Source organism: Peromyscus maniculatus, chromosome 1 (genome assembly GCF_049852395.1).
Source record: "Peromyscus maniculatus bairdii isolate BWxNUB_F1_BW_parent chromosome 1, HU_Pman_BW_mat_3.1, whole genome shotgun sequence".
Classification (NCBI taxonomy): domain Eukaryota; kingdom Metazoa; phylum Chordata; class Mammalia; order Rodentia; family Cricetidae; genus Peromyscus; species Peromyscus maniculatus.
In genome coordinates, this window is record NC_134852.1 from 150,173,337 (window position 1) to 150,188,572 (window position 15,236).

Consider the following 15,236-nt stretch of genomic DNA (forward strand, 5'->3'; position numbering starts at 1 on the left):
CGATGGCCCATCCCTGGACTGCAGGGTGGAGTACCTCCAGTGCCGCTCGGATCTCAGGTGAGGCCGATGACTCGAGCGGAACATGAACTAAGTTAGGGCGCACGTTCCTTTTCGACTTTTCGGGTGTCTGGATGGGAATCCAGCTGATGATCAGGCCCCGAGCCAGGGCGTCACAGAGCATGACGAGCATAACGGAGTCCCTGGAGGGTGCGACATGAGAACTGTGACAGCCAGGGCAGGACGGAACTTAGCCCCATGCGGAACCTCACAGCACCACACCAGCTCCTTCCGCCTCCCAGTCAAGGTGAGAGGATGGCTGAGGTTTACATAGACCGCGGGTGAGTGCCCCGGAGCAGTAGCTCATTTCCCCTCCCTCCCTCCCTCCCTCCCTTTCTTTCTTTTTTTCTTTCCTTCTTGACAGGTTCTCACTATGTTGCCCTGGTTGGCCTGGAACTCACTGTGTAGACCAGGCGAGCCTCAAACCCAACCTAACCTGATGCTTTCAGACTTCTAATGTCTGCTGGGGAAACATTAATCTAAGTTCTTGTTCACCTGGATAAGAAACACGTAGTCATGGAGTCCCCACCCTCTTCCCATCCCCAGTCCAAGGTGGGATGACCACTGAGCTCCTTCACAGACTGCCTGGGCCTCCGCTGACCTCTGACCTTTGATGGCTTGGAGCAGAGGCATCAAGAGTAGTGTTGGAGCGGAGCCGGCAGAGGGCAGTGAAGCTGCTGTGGGTATCGTGGGTCATGGAGGCCCTGTCATCCAAGTGCAGGCTGGGTGCCTCCTCCACGTACAGGTCTTACCCATGCCTACTAGCCTCTCAACTCACTGCCCCCACAACGGTCATGCCTGAGCCCACAGCTATGACTCCCAAACAGAAACAGGTGTGGTGCCCACACCCACCCTTTGTAGTCAGTGGCCTTGAGGGTGTTGAGGAGGTGACACAGGGAATCCACCAGCTCCTTCTGCCTCCCGGCCAAGATGAGATGACGGTTGTGGTTCAAAACATAGACCACGGCGTTCTGCACGATCCAGGATTCCCCTATCTCCTGTCCAATCTCTGCAGCGCGCAGCCAGTTGCTCATGGCGTACTGTGACAGGCTTTCTATCCAGGTTCTGAAACAACACACACACACACACATGGGGCAGCAGTCAGCTCCACATCTGGCCTCCGCCTTCCCCATCCCAAACGCCACTGCAGAAGTGGGTGTGGGCTCTCTGGGTCATCTCCACCGAGGTCTGGAGGGTGTTTCCGGCTGTCTGCATAGGCCAGGGACCCAGGATCCAGAGAGACTAACTTGGTGCTGCTCCCCTCATGCGGCATCTTCTATTTTGTTTTACAGTTGTTGGATTTGTCCAAGCCACTCTTAGCCATGGATTACAAACAGCCTAGGCTCTAACATGTATATCCTGCTTCATCCACAACTGGGTCTGGGCAAATGTAGCAGTTCTTCAACCCTTGGTCCAGAGCAGTGGTCCTCAACCTTCCAAATGCCATGAACCTTTCACACAGTTCCTCATGTTGTGGTGAACCCCCAACCATAAAATTATTTCATTGCTACTTCATAACTGATTTTGCTACTGTTGTGGACTGTAGTATAAAAACAACTGATATGCAGGATATCTGATACGTGACCCCAAAGGGGTTTCGACCTACAGGTTGAGAACCGCTGGTCTACAGGGTGGCTGGGACTCTGACCCACCTGTATGTGATCCACTCTGGATTGCTATCTGGTGGTTCAGGCACATAGCCAGCTGGGTGTTGGCTCAAGTCCTCAGGCGGGATGGCCCGGTCGTTCAGTTCCACACCTTCCAAGCGCAGCAAGTGGACAGTGGCCTGTGAGGAAATTACAGTCATAGAAGTCACAGCAAGGCAGACCACCACACTGGGGGGAACACACAGAACATTCTTCTTTTGAAAAAGTCAAACACGAATAAAGAGTCCATGATGAACCTCCACACCCCATCTGCCTCAACAGCCTGCCAATTCGTGCATCCCGAGAAGAGAGGGCTTCCTTCAGAAGCACAGCCTACACCCATCATCACACTCTGGCAGGTAGGCAGAATAGTCTTCCGTGTTCTCCCATGGCAGCTGGCTGACTGTTCCTTTCTCTGAAGCCTCCCAAACTTGCTCTGCAACATCAAAGGCTTTTGCAGAGCCCAGCCGGCAGGTAGGTGGGGTGGGAGGACATGGGTCAGGCCAGCCTCTAGCTGGCAGACCAGTTAGTCACTCCCAGCCACTGGTCTCCTTGCACGTCTGCTCTCAGCACGTCCGCCTGGCAGTTTGCTGCCTGAGCACGGGGGCTGTCCTGGGTCACGCCGTGTCACCAGACTCTGATGGAATAAACCGCTGAGTGACCCCAGCCTCTGCTTTGTGCACACCGAGTGAAACCAAAGGAAAGGCTGTACCAGTGTGAGGGTGAAACAGACGCCTAAGGTTGCCTCTGACACGGGCACAGGTGTGGGGAGCTGAGAGCTCGCATTGAGGGCTTTGGATAGAGCTAGGTCACAATACATGTGGCTAGCTTTGGGCAGGTCCAGCCCTGGGTCTCGGTACCCCGTCTGTAAAGGAGCAGGCCTGTTGGTTCTGGGGAACCAAGATCCAGCCCAAGCCTCGGCTGAACCTGCAGAGTCATATGGCAGAGATCACACCTCCTTCAAGAGCTTCCTAAATCAACTCCAAGTTCAATCCCCAAATACAACTTCACACCCAGAATTCAGAAATTACTTCCCACAAAAAAAAAAAAAAATGACACCAACACACACCACAATGCATCTCAGTTCATACTTTTCTCATGCAATCTTCCAAGAACTGAATTAATTTTGCCTCCCTAATGTACAGTTTTGTTTAGGGATGTGTGTGCCAAGGGGAGCCCAGCCCGTAGGACAAGTCTCTCTGGTGCGTTAATGGCCACATCACCACCAGCAGCTACAATGGCCAAGACCTTCATGATGCACCTCAGCACTGAGGAATGACACCTCCGCAATCTTCCTCAGCAGGTCAGGGGACATACGATTTTGCAGGACCACCTCAGATGTCCCCCCTTCATGCATGGAGCTGTCGATGCCTTTTTTCTTCTTCCCTGAGGGAAGAGCAGCAGGGAAAGATAGGCTCTTTCTGAACAAGCAAAAACTTAGCAGTTCCTTCCCCACCAACCTGTTGCCCAAATCTCTGCCCAGCTCTTTGTGGGATGAGTCCTTCAAGAAGGACAGCATGGATTGCTATAACCCTGTAACCCTCACTGTTACTATCGGTCAGTTTTAAGTACAGCTGCCACTCAGTATTGCTGGGACCCCCAGGGGTACTGAGGCACAGTCTTTTTTATGAAATGGTGTCATGTACACATAGAACCTATACAATCCTCCTTTGAACGATATATCAGCTGTAGTGGACGGTGACACTGTTTGCAATGTACGCACTGTATGGATCGCTGTTAAAGGGCAATGGTGAAGGTTAATGGCCAGGAACCAGCATGTGTACGCTCAGCATAGATGTTTGTTTTGTTGCCAATATTTTCAAGCCTCTGTGGTTGACCTTGTGGATATAAAGCCAGGAAGTAGCCAACTGGCTCTGGGTTGTATCCTTTGCTTGGTGCCCCTTGGTGGGATCGACTGGTTCGGAGGTGCTGTGGCTGCCACAGGCACCAGAGGTGGATGCAGTCCTAAAGCCCAGCCCACCCACATGCCAAGGGGACACACCTCGTTTTAGCCTTGAGGTCTTCTTTGACTTGATATTGTCATACAGAAGGCAGAAGCGGGTTGCTGTACGACAGACATCGCATACGTCTTGCTTCCAGGCAACCTTGGCCAGCTCGGCCCAAATCGCAATCCTGCTCACCAGGATCCGGGTGGTAAAAAGGAAGCACGGGTGAGATTAGGAATACCCGGAGAGACTGTTCCGGGGGAGAGCCACCCTAAAGCATTACAGCATCCAGGTGCCGAGTACTGGCTTGGGACACAGACGTGCAACGGAACTGAGCGTGTGAACATAAAGACAGGCCTGGATCGTGGGGTCATAATTCAGGGGTCATAGCTGGAGCAATTCATAGGGTCAAGGCCCAGAAGTCAGAGCTAGGGCTGTCCTCAAGGTCATGTGCAGCTCTCTGGCTGTCCTCTCCCCAGGGTCAGTGACTCTTCTGGTCATTTAACAATGAGAAATGCTCCCCCCCACCCCCGAATTCATTTCCCTACATGCGGTGTGGATGGGTCTCCCTGGGTTGGGAACTCCTGTGGTAGCCGTGGTCAGCACGCCCTAATAAGTAGCTCAGTTGTTGCACAGGAAAAAGCCATACCCTCAGCACAGAGGCTGCACACGGAATGTCCATGGCTTGCCATCTCTCACAGGGTCCCAGGTAGCCATGAACTTGGTGCCTGGAGGCAGGTCTCAGCGGACAGACCCTCCTGGACAGCACCGCTGTGTGTGCGCGCCTCTGTCCCTCCTTCCTGGCTCACCTCTCCTTGTCGTTCTCATTTCCCAGACGCCGCAGGTGTCCAGCAGCTTTATCCACACTGAGGATGTGATGTCGAGCTTTGGCGCAGAGATAGGTGAAGCGACCCCTGGTTTTCCCAGTGGAAACTGAAAGCAGGAAACATCCAAGCTGAGGAGGTGGGCCAGGGTTGGGCGTGGGATAGTGCCACTGACCCAGGCAAATGGGACCAAGGTCTGCAATGAGGTTTTGACAGCTGAGCTCATTCTAGGGGTATGAAGAGGTCCCAACACCAGGGCATCTTTGGTGCTTTTGGACCAGCAATGACATTGAGCTATTATGGAGTGTGTGCAGCTTCCAGCCCTCAGAGACAGCCTACATTAGCTCAGAAACACCAGGCCTCTGACCTGTCCCCCACATCCTGACCTCTCAGGCAGCACCCACTATTCATTTCCAAGCTCAACAGTCATGTCTGCTTGGTGTAAAGGTTCTGAACCACTGCCCTTCTTCCAGATCTAAGATGAGCGCCCACCCAGAGCTCAACTTCACAGTGAGAACCAGCTGTCCAGTGCATCGCCAGGCTCAGGAGACACCAGATAGGAAACTGGGGCTTTGGCGGGGGGGGGGGGGGGGGAGCATCTCCTCTCAGGTGACCTCCTGCATCCTCTGTGCTGCCATCTATAACACAGATATTGATTTGTTGGGGTACCTTCCCCCTGAGTCCCCCGCCTTGCTAAGTCCTCGGCATCCCCTCCAGGTGCCAGCTTAGCACTATGTCCTCCCCACCCCCCGTGAAAATGCAGACTCCAGGGCAGCTGTGTATGGCTCTCTAATGAAATGAACCAACCAAGCGGGACAGGCCCAGCCATGTCATGTCAACAGACCTACAGCTGCTCAGACAGAGAGGGTCACAACAAACCAGAGCCACAACAAGGCCCAAGGAGACAGTGGAGCCAGAAAGATAGCTCCTGGGCCAGAAGGGCTTTATTTTCAGAGACTTCAGTCATCCCAGCACAGGGCCGTGATCCCACCCTCCCTTTCTCACCCCTTGTCTTGGGCCCACAACATGGACCACAGCCAACTCAACCGTCATCTCCAAGGCTCACAGCCCTCTAACACTTTGTCAGAGCTGTGCTGGAGGGAGCTCCAGGAGAGTGCCCCCACCGACTAAGACCTGTCTGTGGCTCCAGCGACAATGGCGCTGCCAATCTAGCCAGAGTTGCTGGTTGTCCCTGAGAGCTGGGCTCAGCAGCCACGACTAGGGTATAGCACAACCCTGTTTCTACCCTGGGGACAAAGTAGGTGGCCCAGGTAAAGGAAATATACTCGGCTTTGATACCAAGAGCACCCAGAGCTGACATCTTTGTTCCTCAGATGGTACTGTGGGCTGAATTGTGTCCCCGAATGGGCTGCTTCCAAGCTCTGTCCTTAGGACTCCAAAAGAAAGCCTTGTTTTCAAGAGATGGGGATCTGAATAGGTGATAAGGTTGAAGAGACCATCAGAGGTCCTATGTTCACTCTATGGCTGAGTCCTTGTACAAAGAGGGTATTGGGGTAGACGTATACGACAGCCAGTGAAGACGGAAAGCAAAGATGACTATCTACAAGCCATGGGAGAAGGCACCAAGAAAGACCAGCCCATCACATCCCCGTCACAGATGTCCAGCATCTAGAACAGTGATGTTAAGTTCTGGCTGTGGTACACTGCTACTAATAGCCACCTGTAGACACAATCCTTCTCTAGTACTTCCAGAGACTAATATGGTGTGTCACAAGGTCAAGGGCAGTGAGGTCAAGGGCAGCACTTAACCTTTGGCCTCATTTTCGCTGTCCAGCACGATCTGGAAGGTGTCCGGGGCAAGGGCCAGGCCTGCATTCACCAGGAGTGCACGCTTCTTCCGGGCACTGTCTTTCAGGGTGGCTTTCTTTGCCTGCGGACAGTATGATATGCACGATGTCTGAGGTAGCCCCTCCCCTGGGACAGCGGAGACTCTCAAGGTATCCCATGGTTCCACCCTCAGGCAACAGAGCTCCCACAGGCCTTCTGGATGCCAGGCAGACCTTGGGTAGCTAAGCTTGGGCCTCATGCTTGGGTCTGCATGGTCCCTAAGGCTCTCTCTCTCCCAGGGTTCCCCCTTAGCCTCTTGATTTGAAGGCTGGCCCCACAACGGGTTGGGTCTGTACCTGTTCAATGGCCATGGTGGCCTTGTCCTCGGGGCGGTCGGGGGACTGGTACAGCATGGTACATAACTGCAGCCGGTTGTAAGCTATCTTCATCTTGTCCTGGTAGAGGCCTAGGCTGTCCAGGCGCATGGCCTTCTGCAGGTGCTCCATGGCGGGCTCCAGCCGGTCCTCATCCTGCTCAATATACGCCAACTCCATGTGGACTTGGCAGCGCATCAGGGTCATGAGGCTAGAACATGAGAACAGCACGTGTGAGGAAGCCATGGTGGGCTGCTAGTGTGCCTGTGTGGGGCTTTTGTCCAGCCACCAGCAAGAGGCATGGCAGGACACGGCTGCCCAGAGCCCTGCTCTCCAGCCCCCTTCCTGTCTTGTCTAGGAGCCTCACAAAGGGAAAGAAAATCTGCAGTGGTTGCTCTAGGCCACTGGAGACATGCTCACTGAGCCCCGGGTCCAGGCTGAGAAGCAGCAGACCGAGACAAGTTTAGTGCTGTGCTTCCTGCTGTGACATGAGCACAGGGGCAAACACATGGCCTTCCCATGTCCACCCAGCTATCGCTGCCACCCTGCCCTCTACTGTGATGCTCCTCTGTCCCCTGGAATATATTTGGTGTCAATGCTGCGGTCCATTGTCTTTGCTCTGATGGATACACTGGACGTTTGCCCAGGAGGCTTAGCCACATTCTGGCTGGAGCTCAGCCAGGCTTGGAGAAGCCCCTGCATCCGAGTAAAAGCTTTATGCAGTAGTGATGGGGTGGGGGGGCACCCCAAGCAGCGCCACAGGACACAGAGCTAACAACCTACGGACTGCTGGATGGAGATGCTCTAGGACCCATAGGTTCATTGACTTTCTGCCAAGATGGAGAAAGAAAAGTGATAGCAACATTGTCCTGACCACCGGGGTAATAGAAATACTATGAGGCTGTGCAGACAAGTGGAGAGAGCCTGTGGTAACGGGTGTTAGTGCTCTGCTACCCAAAGGAGCAGGGATCTGGGGCACCATGGCGCGTACTGTGGATGGAATAAGAGAGGCCCATGTGAAACTTGGCAGGAACTTACATCAGGAGTCATTCGTAAAGAGAAGCCCACAGGGGACCAGAAGTGAAAACCACAATCAGCAGATGTAAAACCGGAGTTCACAGCCTCAAAACAAGCCAGATAGCTGGCCCAAGGCTCCAGTTGCTTCTGCTTCCAACTATGATAAAGTCACTCAGTCACCCATAGCATCTAAAAAATGATCTAATAAGAGGGCAGCTGTTTCTAGGTACTGGATAGCATAAAATCAGGGTCCCTTGGAAGGAGACTCACGAAGGAAGTAGCCATGGGCTCCTGAGAGGCAGAGCAGGTGGCCACCGACTGAGCAGGCAGCAGTTAGAGCATGGACTTGCTGAACAGCAGGGATCTCTGTACCTCTTCCTCCAGCCAAAACACAAAGCTTAGCCTGAAGAAAGCCTGTGTCACAGGTAAATTCTCTCTGGGATGGGTGTAGGAAACACCTGGACCCCCAGAGGTACATTAGAGCAAGGTGGACCAGCCAATGTGATTTTAAGACCATCAGCCAACATTAAACTGCCCATAAAAACTAAAACAACATTTTTTTAAAAACAGCAGTAATCATGGTGGTACATTCATAGTACTTGGGAAGCAGAGGCAGGAGCATCATTGTAAGCTGGAGTTCAACCTGATTTATATAACAAATTGAAGGCTAGTCAGGGCCACATTGTCTACAAGCTATATAGGAGCCTGTGTTAAACAAAAAATGCAAAGACTCCATAGGATACCACCTGCAATGTTTAACATAGAATCACTAGTCGTTAGTAATGCCAGGAGATGGAAGGGTCAGGACACAGGGTCAAGACACAGATAGGCTGGCTGTTGGATTTTGCAGATAAATCTTTTAAAGTAGATATCACAACATACATGTCATGAATCTGCTCACAAAAAGTGAAAACAGTGGTAACAAGTAAATACGAGACCCAAAAGCTGTGGTAAGGGAAAAAAGAACCATTCTAGACAAGTATGGTCGCAGAGTGAACAGCCAGGAAGACCGTGAGCCTGGAAACAGGAATGGCCTGATCAGAAGAATGGAGATCAAAAGAATTCAGAAACCAAGCAGTGTCCAGGAACTGTGAGGGACACCCCACATTCTGCATGTGTATAGCTAGCATCCCATTTCTGGAATGTACTCAAAGAAACAATAGCTCATAACTCTCCAAATCTTATAAAAGTGTCATTTAACATACTTGAATTATTTTAAAGTTGTAAAGGGCTCCTAGGGATATTCTAATCAACATGCTGAAAGATTAAAGAGACAGGATTAAAAACAGGAGGGGAAACAGGGCACACAGAGAACAACACTGAACTGGACCTTCCATCGGAGATGATGGAGATGGGAAGAAAAACCCTCTGCAAGGTGTTTAAAGAACAGTGTGTCAGCCAACCCTGCATCCAGTAACAAGCAAGTTTCTGAAACTGAGGGTGTGGGATCCGTTCAGATCAGCAGGGCTGAGGGTGTCCACCAGTCATGCCCTGCGCTCCAGGATGAGTGCCCCCTCCCCCAGCTGGAGAAATCTGCTCTGTGGAAGAAGGAGATGATCCTGGAATTTGCAATGATGAGGTGAACGTAAGAGGCCACGTTTTCCCGGAATGAAAAGAGCACCAGCAATAGGCACAGACTAGCTGTGGAGTGGCCCCATGGTTTGCACGAGGCTGGCATCTCCATGGGTGGAGAGAGGGATGGTGGGAACCGAGTGCCTTATACAGGCTGTGCTAGGTAAAGGGAGCCCAGTCATGACCTTGGAGGAGCCTATCTCCTAAGAGATACATAAAAGCAAGGAAGCCAACAGAAGGAAGAAGGAATTCTAGAACATTCAGGGAGCTCCTGGGGATAGAGCAGTGGCGGGATGAGGAGAGGAAAGGCATACTGATGAGCGCATGAGGAGGTTGTGCACCTCAAAGCAACGCCTGGCAGACAAGCTGGGCAACAATGGGCATGGGGAGCCGCATGTTGGAGTCCGCCTCAAACAGCACAGAATGCCAGGCTAGGCAGGCACACAGCTTTAATGGAGAGTGCAGCTTCCAGAGCGGAGGGAAGGCAGTGGCTTCACACCCTGGCTAGGATATGCCATGGCCCCCTCCCTGGGATCTTTACAGGTAACAAAAGCCAGGATGCAGAGCATGAGCCATGTGACCACGCATGCATGGTGACGCAGTGCTCTGGGGAAGGGCTCACTCATTTCAGTCCAGACGTAGGGACTGTCTGTAAGGTGAGCCTTGAATGGTCTTAATAATAATAATAATAATAATAATAATAATAATAATAATAATAATAATAATAATAATAATAACTCAGTGCCAGCTATTGGGATAAATTCTGAAAGATCAGAGAGACAGAACAAGCCACAGCTAACCTCACCTCGCCAATCATCAGCTGATCCTGTTTCCTCAGACTGGAAGCCTCTGAGTCCTCATTTGAATGGATCTCAGCTGAACTGCTGCTAAAAGCCTAAAAGCCCCAAAGCCTCTAGTTCCTGGTCCTCACACCTTATATGCTTTTATGCTTCCTGCCATCATTTCCTGGGATTAAAGGCATGTGTCTTTCCCAAGCAAGACATGAGATCTCAAGTCTGGGATTAAAGATGTGTGCCACCATGCCTGGCTCTGTTTCCAGTGTGGCCTTGAAGTCACAGGGCTCCAGATGGATCTCTGTCTCCCGAGTGATAGGATTAAAGGCGTGTGTGCCGCCATTTTCTGGCCTCTATGTCTGTCTAGTGACTGTTCTGTTCTCTAACACCAGATAAGTTTATTAGGGTGCACAATATATTGGGGGACACAATAAACTGTCTCAGACTGAAGACTTTCCTAGGATATAGACAGCCAGACAAGCACACCCTGGGCCTGGATGATTTCACTGTTGATTACGGGAAACATGACAAGAGATTTTAGAATGGCACCTCACAAGTCATCATATAAAGCCAGCATGACCTTGTATGGCAGAGACATAGGTCTGTGCAGGCAGGTCACCAAAACAGACAGTTGAATGTCAACAACACAGGAAAGACACTTGTTCACACAGGGGAATAAAAAGCATCTACTGCTGAATACAAGTACACATCCACAGTACAGCTGAAGTCAAGGGATACATAAAACTGTTTGTGAGGACGTGAGATGACAGGGACCCTGCAGTATGGTGTGAGCAAAGCGAGGTGCATTTAGAAGGAGTCTTTGGGTTATGATGATAGCCTGTCCACAACATGCCCATAATGGCTATTGAGGATACACTTACAAGTCTCTCTCCAGATAATCACCACCACCATACACTGACAGGCAGATAGCTCGAGGACTGTTTATGCCATGAGGAGTCTTGATCTAGGTTGCCTGGGTGACTGAAAAGCATCAGCTGAACAAGTGAAGCTGGGCTCTTGTACCTGTGCACCCCACAGAGGATGCTGAGAACAGGGTGCATACACCCTGGACTCTGTCTGTAATATGAAAAATCCCTATCCCGGTTCTCCCACACTAAGAGCCCCTGGGGGTACCACAGGAGAAATGGTGCCCACCTATCAACCTTTTCCAGAATCTCGGCGATGGTGGTCAGTGGCTTTCGGAGGTAGCACCTCAGGTTGCGCTGCAGGAGGGGCAGGCAGATGTTCCACTGGGCAGTGCACAGCACATGGATGGTCTTGGGGTCACCCAAACGGATGGCCCGCTGCAGCGTGATGTCCAGTCTCTTAATGATGTCCAGCTGGTTCTGTGGGGGCAGGTTGAGGGTTGTGAGACTAGGATGGGAAACTAGTTATGGTCACCATCTGGAAAAGCCAGTGCTGGGGATGGCAACTGGGGTAGATGGCAGATTAAGGGATCAGGCATAAGATATCTCCAGGTCATCAGACCAGGGCCCCAATCCCTCTGAGAATGCCACAGACCTATTCTGTGGTGGGCACTTTATGAGACATTCAGCCAAAAGGCTTAGATACAGCTCTGGTTCATTGTGTTTCTTGCCCAAGTGGGGTGAGAGTTTTTTTCTTACTGGAGTGTACTCATCAGGACCTGCATCTTTCATTCACTACCCAAGAAGATTCACTCTGGTTTATGTTGTGTGTCATTTCAAGAATGCTCCAGGTTGGAATTTCAGAATCCATGGAACACACTCACCATGCTCTGAGCCTTCATCAAAACCCGCACCCATTCTATTCTCAGCTGCATTCCCCATGGCCTCTGGCTTCCTGCCCCCAGGCACCTCACGGCCATGTACCAGTGCTCTCAAAGCTAGCCTGACCCCCGCGATCCTGGGTCCAGGGGAACTCTGACTTGGGCTTAAAGCTTTACCTCCACAGCTCCTCGAAGGTATATTTTAAGTTTGCTCTCCAGTCTCAAAGCTTCTAATTCACACTCCAGGCCTTCAATTTCCAGCAGCATGCCAGGATCCTGCGGATGCAGATTGGAACTTTGAGCACAAAGACATAAATGACAGCAATCATGCACATTCATCAGCCTTAAAGACCTTGAAATGCCTTGAATTCCCAGAAGAAACAGAAACCAGAAAATGGACAATCAGAGAACAGTGCCAAGTCACGGGAGAAAAATGGAACGTGTTTCAAAAGATACAAAGGGAGAGAGACTTTCTGAAACCTTTTAACAGGAGGAATAAAAAACCTCACTGATTTTAGAGGACCTTGCATTTTTCTTTACTTTTTCATTTCTCTCTTTTTTTAAAAAAATGCAGGGCCTCACATTTTATAACCAAGACTTTCCTGGAACTCACTCTATAGCTCAGGAAGGCTTTGAACTCACACCAGAGTCCTGCCTCAGTTTCCTGAGTGTTGGGATTATAGAAATAAACCACCACGCCTGACCTAAATTTAAAAAAAATCATGTAAATATATGTGTTTAAATATGGAAATCAGAGGGCAAATTGCAAGAATATTAGCTCTCTCCTTTCAAAATGTAGATTCTAAGGATCAAACTCAGGTCCTTAGGTTTGGGGGCAAGCACCTCTACACACTGAGTCATCTCATCAGCCTCTGGTTTAAATTCTTCTCTTTTTTATTGAGAATTACATATGTGCATATCATGTGTTTTGATCAAAATCACTCCCACTCACTCCCATCTAGCTCTAATCTATTACCACCTATATTCCCTCCAAATTTCATGTGTTGACTTAAAAAAACCTACAGAGTCCACCTATTGCTGTCAGCATGTGCATTGGTCCAGAGCCATCATCAGAGTATGGGCAGCCTCCCCGGGGTGACATCCCTGAACAAAACGGCCCTCCTTCTCTGAACAGCCATCAGCTGCCAATAGTCTCTCAGCTAGGGATGGGACTTTCTGACTTCACCGCATGCTCAGATCTGTGTGTGACTTTATCTTGTCACAGACACAGTCAGTCCCAGGAGACACTGTTTCCCGGTTGTCATTCACGTGTCTGGCTCTTACACTCTTCCCACCTCACTTCTGCAATAATTCTGAGCTTTGGGAGGTGGGGTATGATACAGATGTCCCATTTAGGGCTGAGCACTCTGCAGTTTCCAATTCTCTGCGTGTTGACAAGTTGTGGAACTCTGTGTTGATCTTCTCCTATAAGAAACTTCTCTCACAAGATTGAGTGAAGCACTTATCTGTGACTATGATAGGACTTTAGGAGTCAGTCTATTGGTATATCTATTCAGCAGAATAATAACAGTAGGTCCTCCCCTAGAGCCTACAGCCTGCCTGGCCTTGGATTCTTGGCCACATTAACAGTGCCAGGCATGAGTTCTACCATGTGGAGTGGCCTTAAAGCTGATCAGAAAGTGGTTGGTTTCTCCCCTAACATTTGCGCCACTATTGTACCAGTGGGCATATCATGTTAGGCCTTTTGTTACTGTAGGTCACGTGACTCACAACTAGTAAGACTAATGACAACTTTTCTCCCTTGGTAGTGTGTTTAGAACCAGTACTCTGAAAGCTAGATGGTAGGGATGAAGCTTCCACATACCAGCTTCATTTCTCTACATTCTGTGACTAAAGTATGTGGTGTTTTCAGCAATAGAATTTTTTTTTTCAAGACAAGGTTTCTCTGTAGCTTTGGAGCCTGTCCTGGACTAGCTCTGTAGACCAGGATGGCCTCGAACTCACAGGGATCCACCTGCCTCTGCCTCCTGAGTGCTGGGATTACAGGCGTGCGCCGCCACCACCGCCTGGCAATAGAATCTTACCATCAAGTTTTGGAAGCTCAATGGCAATATTCTGTGAGGTTGGGGTGGGGTGGTTTGTTTAAGACCCTGGCTTAAATTTTAAAATAATGAAACTAGCTTCCAACCGCTATGAAATTTAGCAACTGTGTTTTATTGCATTCCTGCCTGGGGTCCTGGCATCAAGCAGCAAAAGCTCCTGGTTTTGGTAAGAGGTACCCTGCCCTTGTGGGAGGGTGTACAAAAGCCCTGTCCCTGCCATCACTATGGGTGGTGCAGGGCTCTTTGAGTGAACCTTGTTCAAGGACCTCATCAGGGTCTTGAAATCCCACAGCTGGAAGTCTGAGGTTTAAAGAGGCAGTTTATGGGGAGGGGCACAGCCGGAATTTCTGAGTTTTTCAGAGTTACACAGTTGCACTGTTCGAGTCTTGATGACAAAGTATTTTCAGAGAACACATGATCCCTGTGCCCAAGGCCCAGGCTTCTGGAGATGGAGGAGCCTTCTACATGGATGAAACTCATCTCTGTGTTCCAACAGCAATTTTAATTTACTGATTTTCCTGTTAGTCTCTTTTTAAAAAGCTTTCTTAGAACATAAATGGCATATAGTCAGCTGCAGATATTTGAGGTGTACAATTTGGTAAGCTTTGACTCATGCCTATACAAACCCAGGAAAGCCTCCCCAGCTGAAGACACAACAACACTGACCCGCCCATTTCCTGTGCCTGTGCCCCTGCCCACTGGGCACCCAAGCATCTCATTTACTTTCCAAACATCTCCACTTTCTTAGAACAAGTGAAGAAATCACATGGTGTCCCCTGACTGTTGCTCCAAGTCCCACAATAATTTAGAGTTTCATCCACCCGGCCTCATCTTTACCAACAGCTTGGCTCTGTTCCTTCTCCCTCAGAACATCACAACTCGTTCATCTGCCTGTTAATGCCCACTTTGGCTCCTACCCATTTTCTGCTATTACAAAGCTGAATGTTGTGTGCGAGTCTTCTCAATGGATGCAAGCCTCATTAACTTGGCAAAATGCAGTCTCTCTGCTTTAAGAAACATCCCAGAGGGCTTAGCTGGCCAGTGGGGAAAGTGTCTGTGTTGCAAGCACAAGGACCCGAGTTCGGATCCCCAGCACCCATGTCAAAGGCCATCACAGCAGCGCTTGCATGTAACCCCTGATCGGGCAGGGCAGACAGGCAGGTACTGCGTCTCCTTAGCCAGCCAGTCCAGCCAAAACAGGCAGCTCCAGATTCAGTGAGAGGTTCTGTCTCAAAAAATAAGGCGGAGAATGATAGAAAAGGATACCCAACATCAACCTCTGGTCTCCACATGCATGCACACATGCCACATATTTAAAAAAAAAATGACCTCTTTACAACTCACAAACTTTGATAGGTTTTTTTTTCACTCAGCTCAAAATACCTTCTAATTCCATTTTGAAATTCTA

At 50.1% G+C, this 15,236-nt stretch overlaps 1 protein-coding gene across 5 annotated transcripts in view; it reads right to left on the bottom strand.

Moving 5' to 3' along the window:
- Positions 1 to 15,236, bottom strand: part of Cfap46 (cilia and flagella associated protein 46) — a 92,419-nt gene that overhangs the window by 61,365 nt on the left and 15,818 nt on the right. For all 5 annotated transcript variants that reach the window (XR_013045885.1, XR_013045886.1, XR_013045884.1 and 2 more), the window contains 10 exons: positions 11,943 to 12,041; positions 11,174 to 11,364; positions 6,618 to 6,846; positions 6,244 to 6,364; positions 4,459 to 4,582; positions 3,706 to 3,836; positions 2,965 to 3,089; positions 1,710 to 1,843; positions 910 to 1,122; positions 35 to 200 (listed from right to left, as the gene is read on the bottom strand). Coding sequence is in view for 2 of the 5 variants with exons in the window: in XM_076554685.1 (XP_076410800.1) it covers positions 35 to 200; positions 910 to 1,122; positions 1,710 to 1,843; positions 2,965 to 3,089; positions 3,706 to 3,836; positions 4,459 to 4,582; positions 6,244 to 6,364; positions 6,618 to 6,846; positions 11,174 to 11,364; positions 11,943 to 12,041 (1,533 nt within the window). In the remaining 3 variants the exon portion in view is untranslated. The remainder of the gene's footprint in view (positions 1 to 34; positions 201 to 909; positions 1,123 to 1,709; positions 1,844 to 2,964; positions 3,090 to 3,705; positions 3,837 to 4,458; positions 4,583 to 6,243; positions 6,365 to 6,617; positions 6,847 to 11,173; positions 11,365 to 11,942; positions 12,042 to 15,236) is intronic.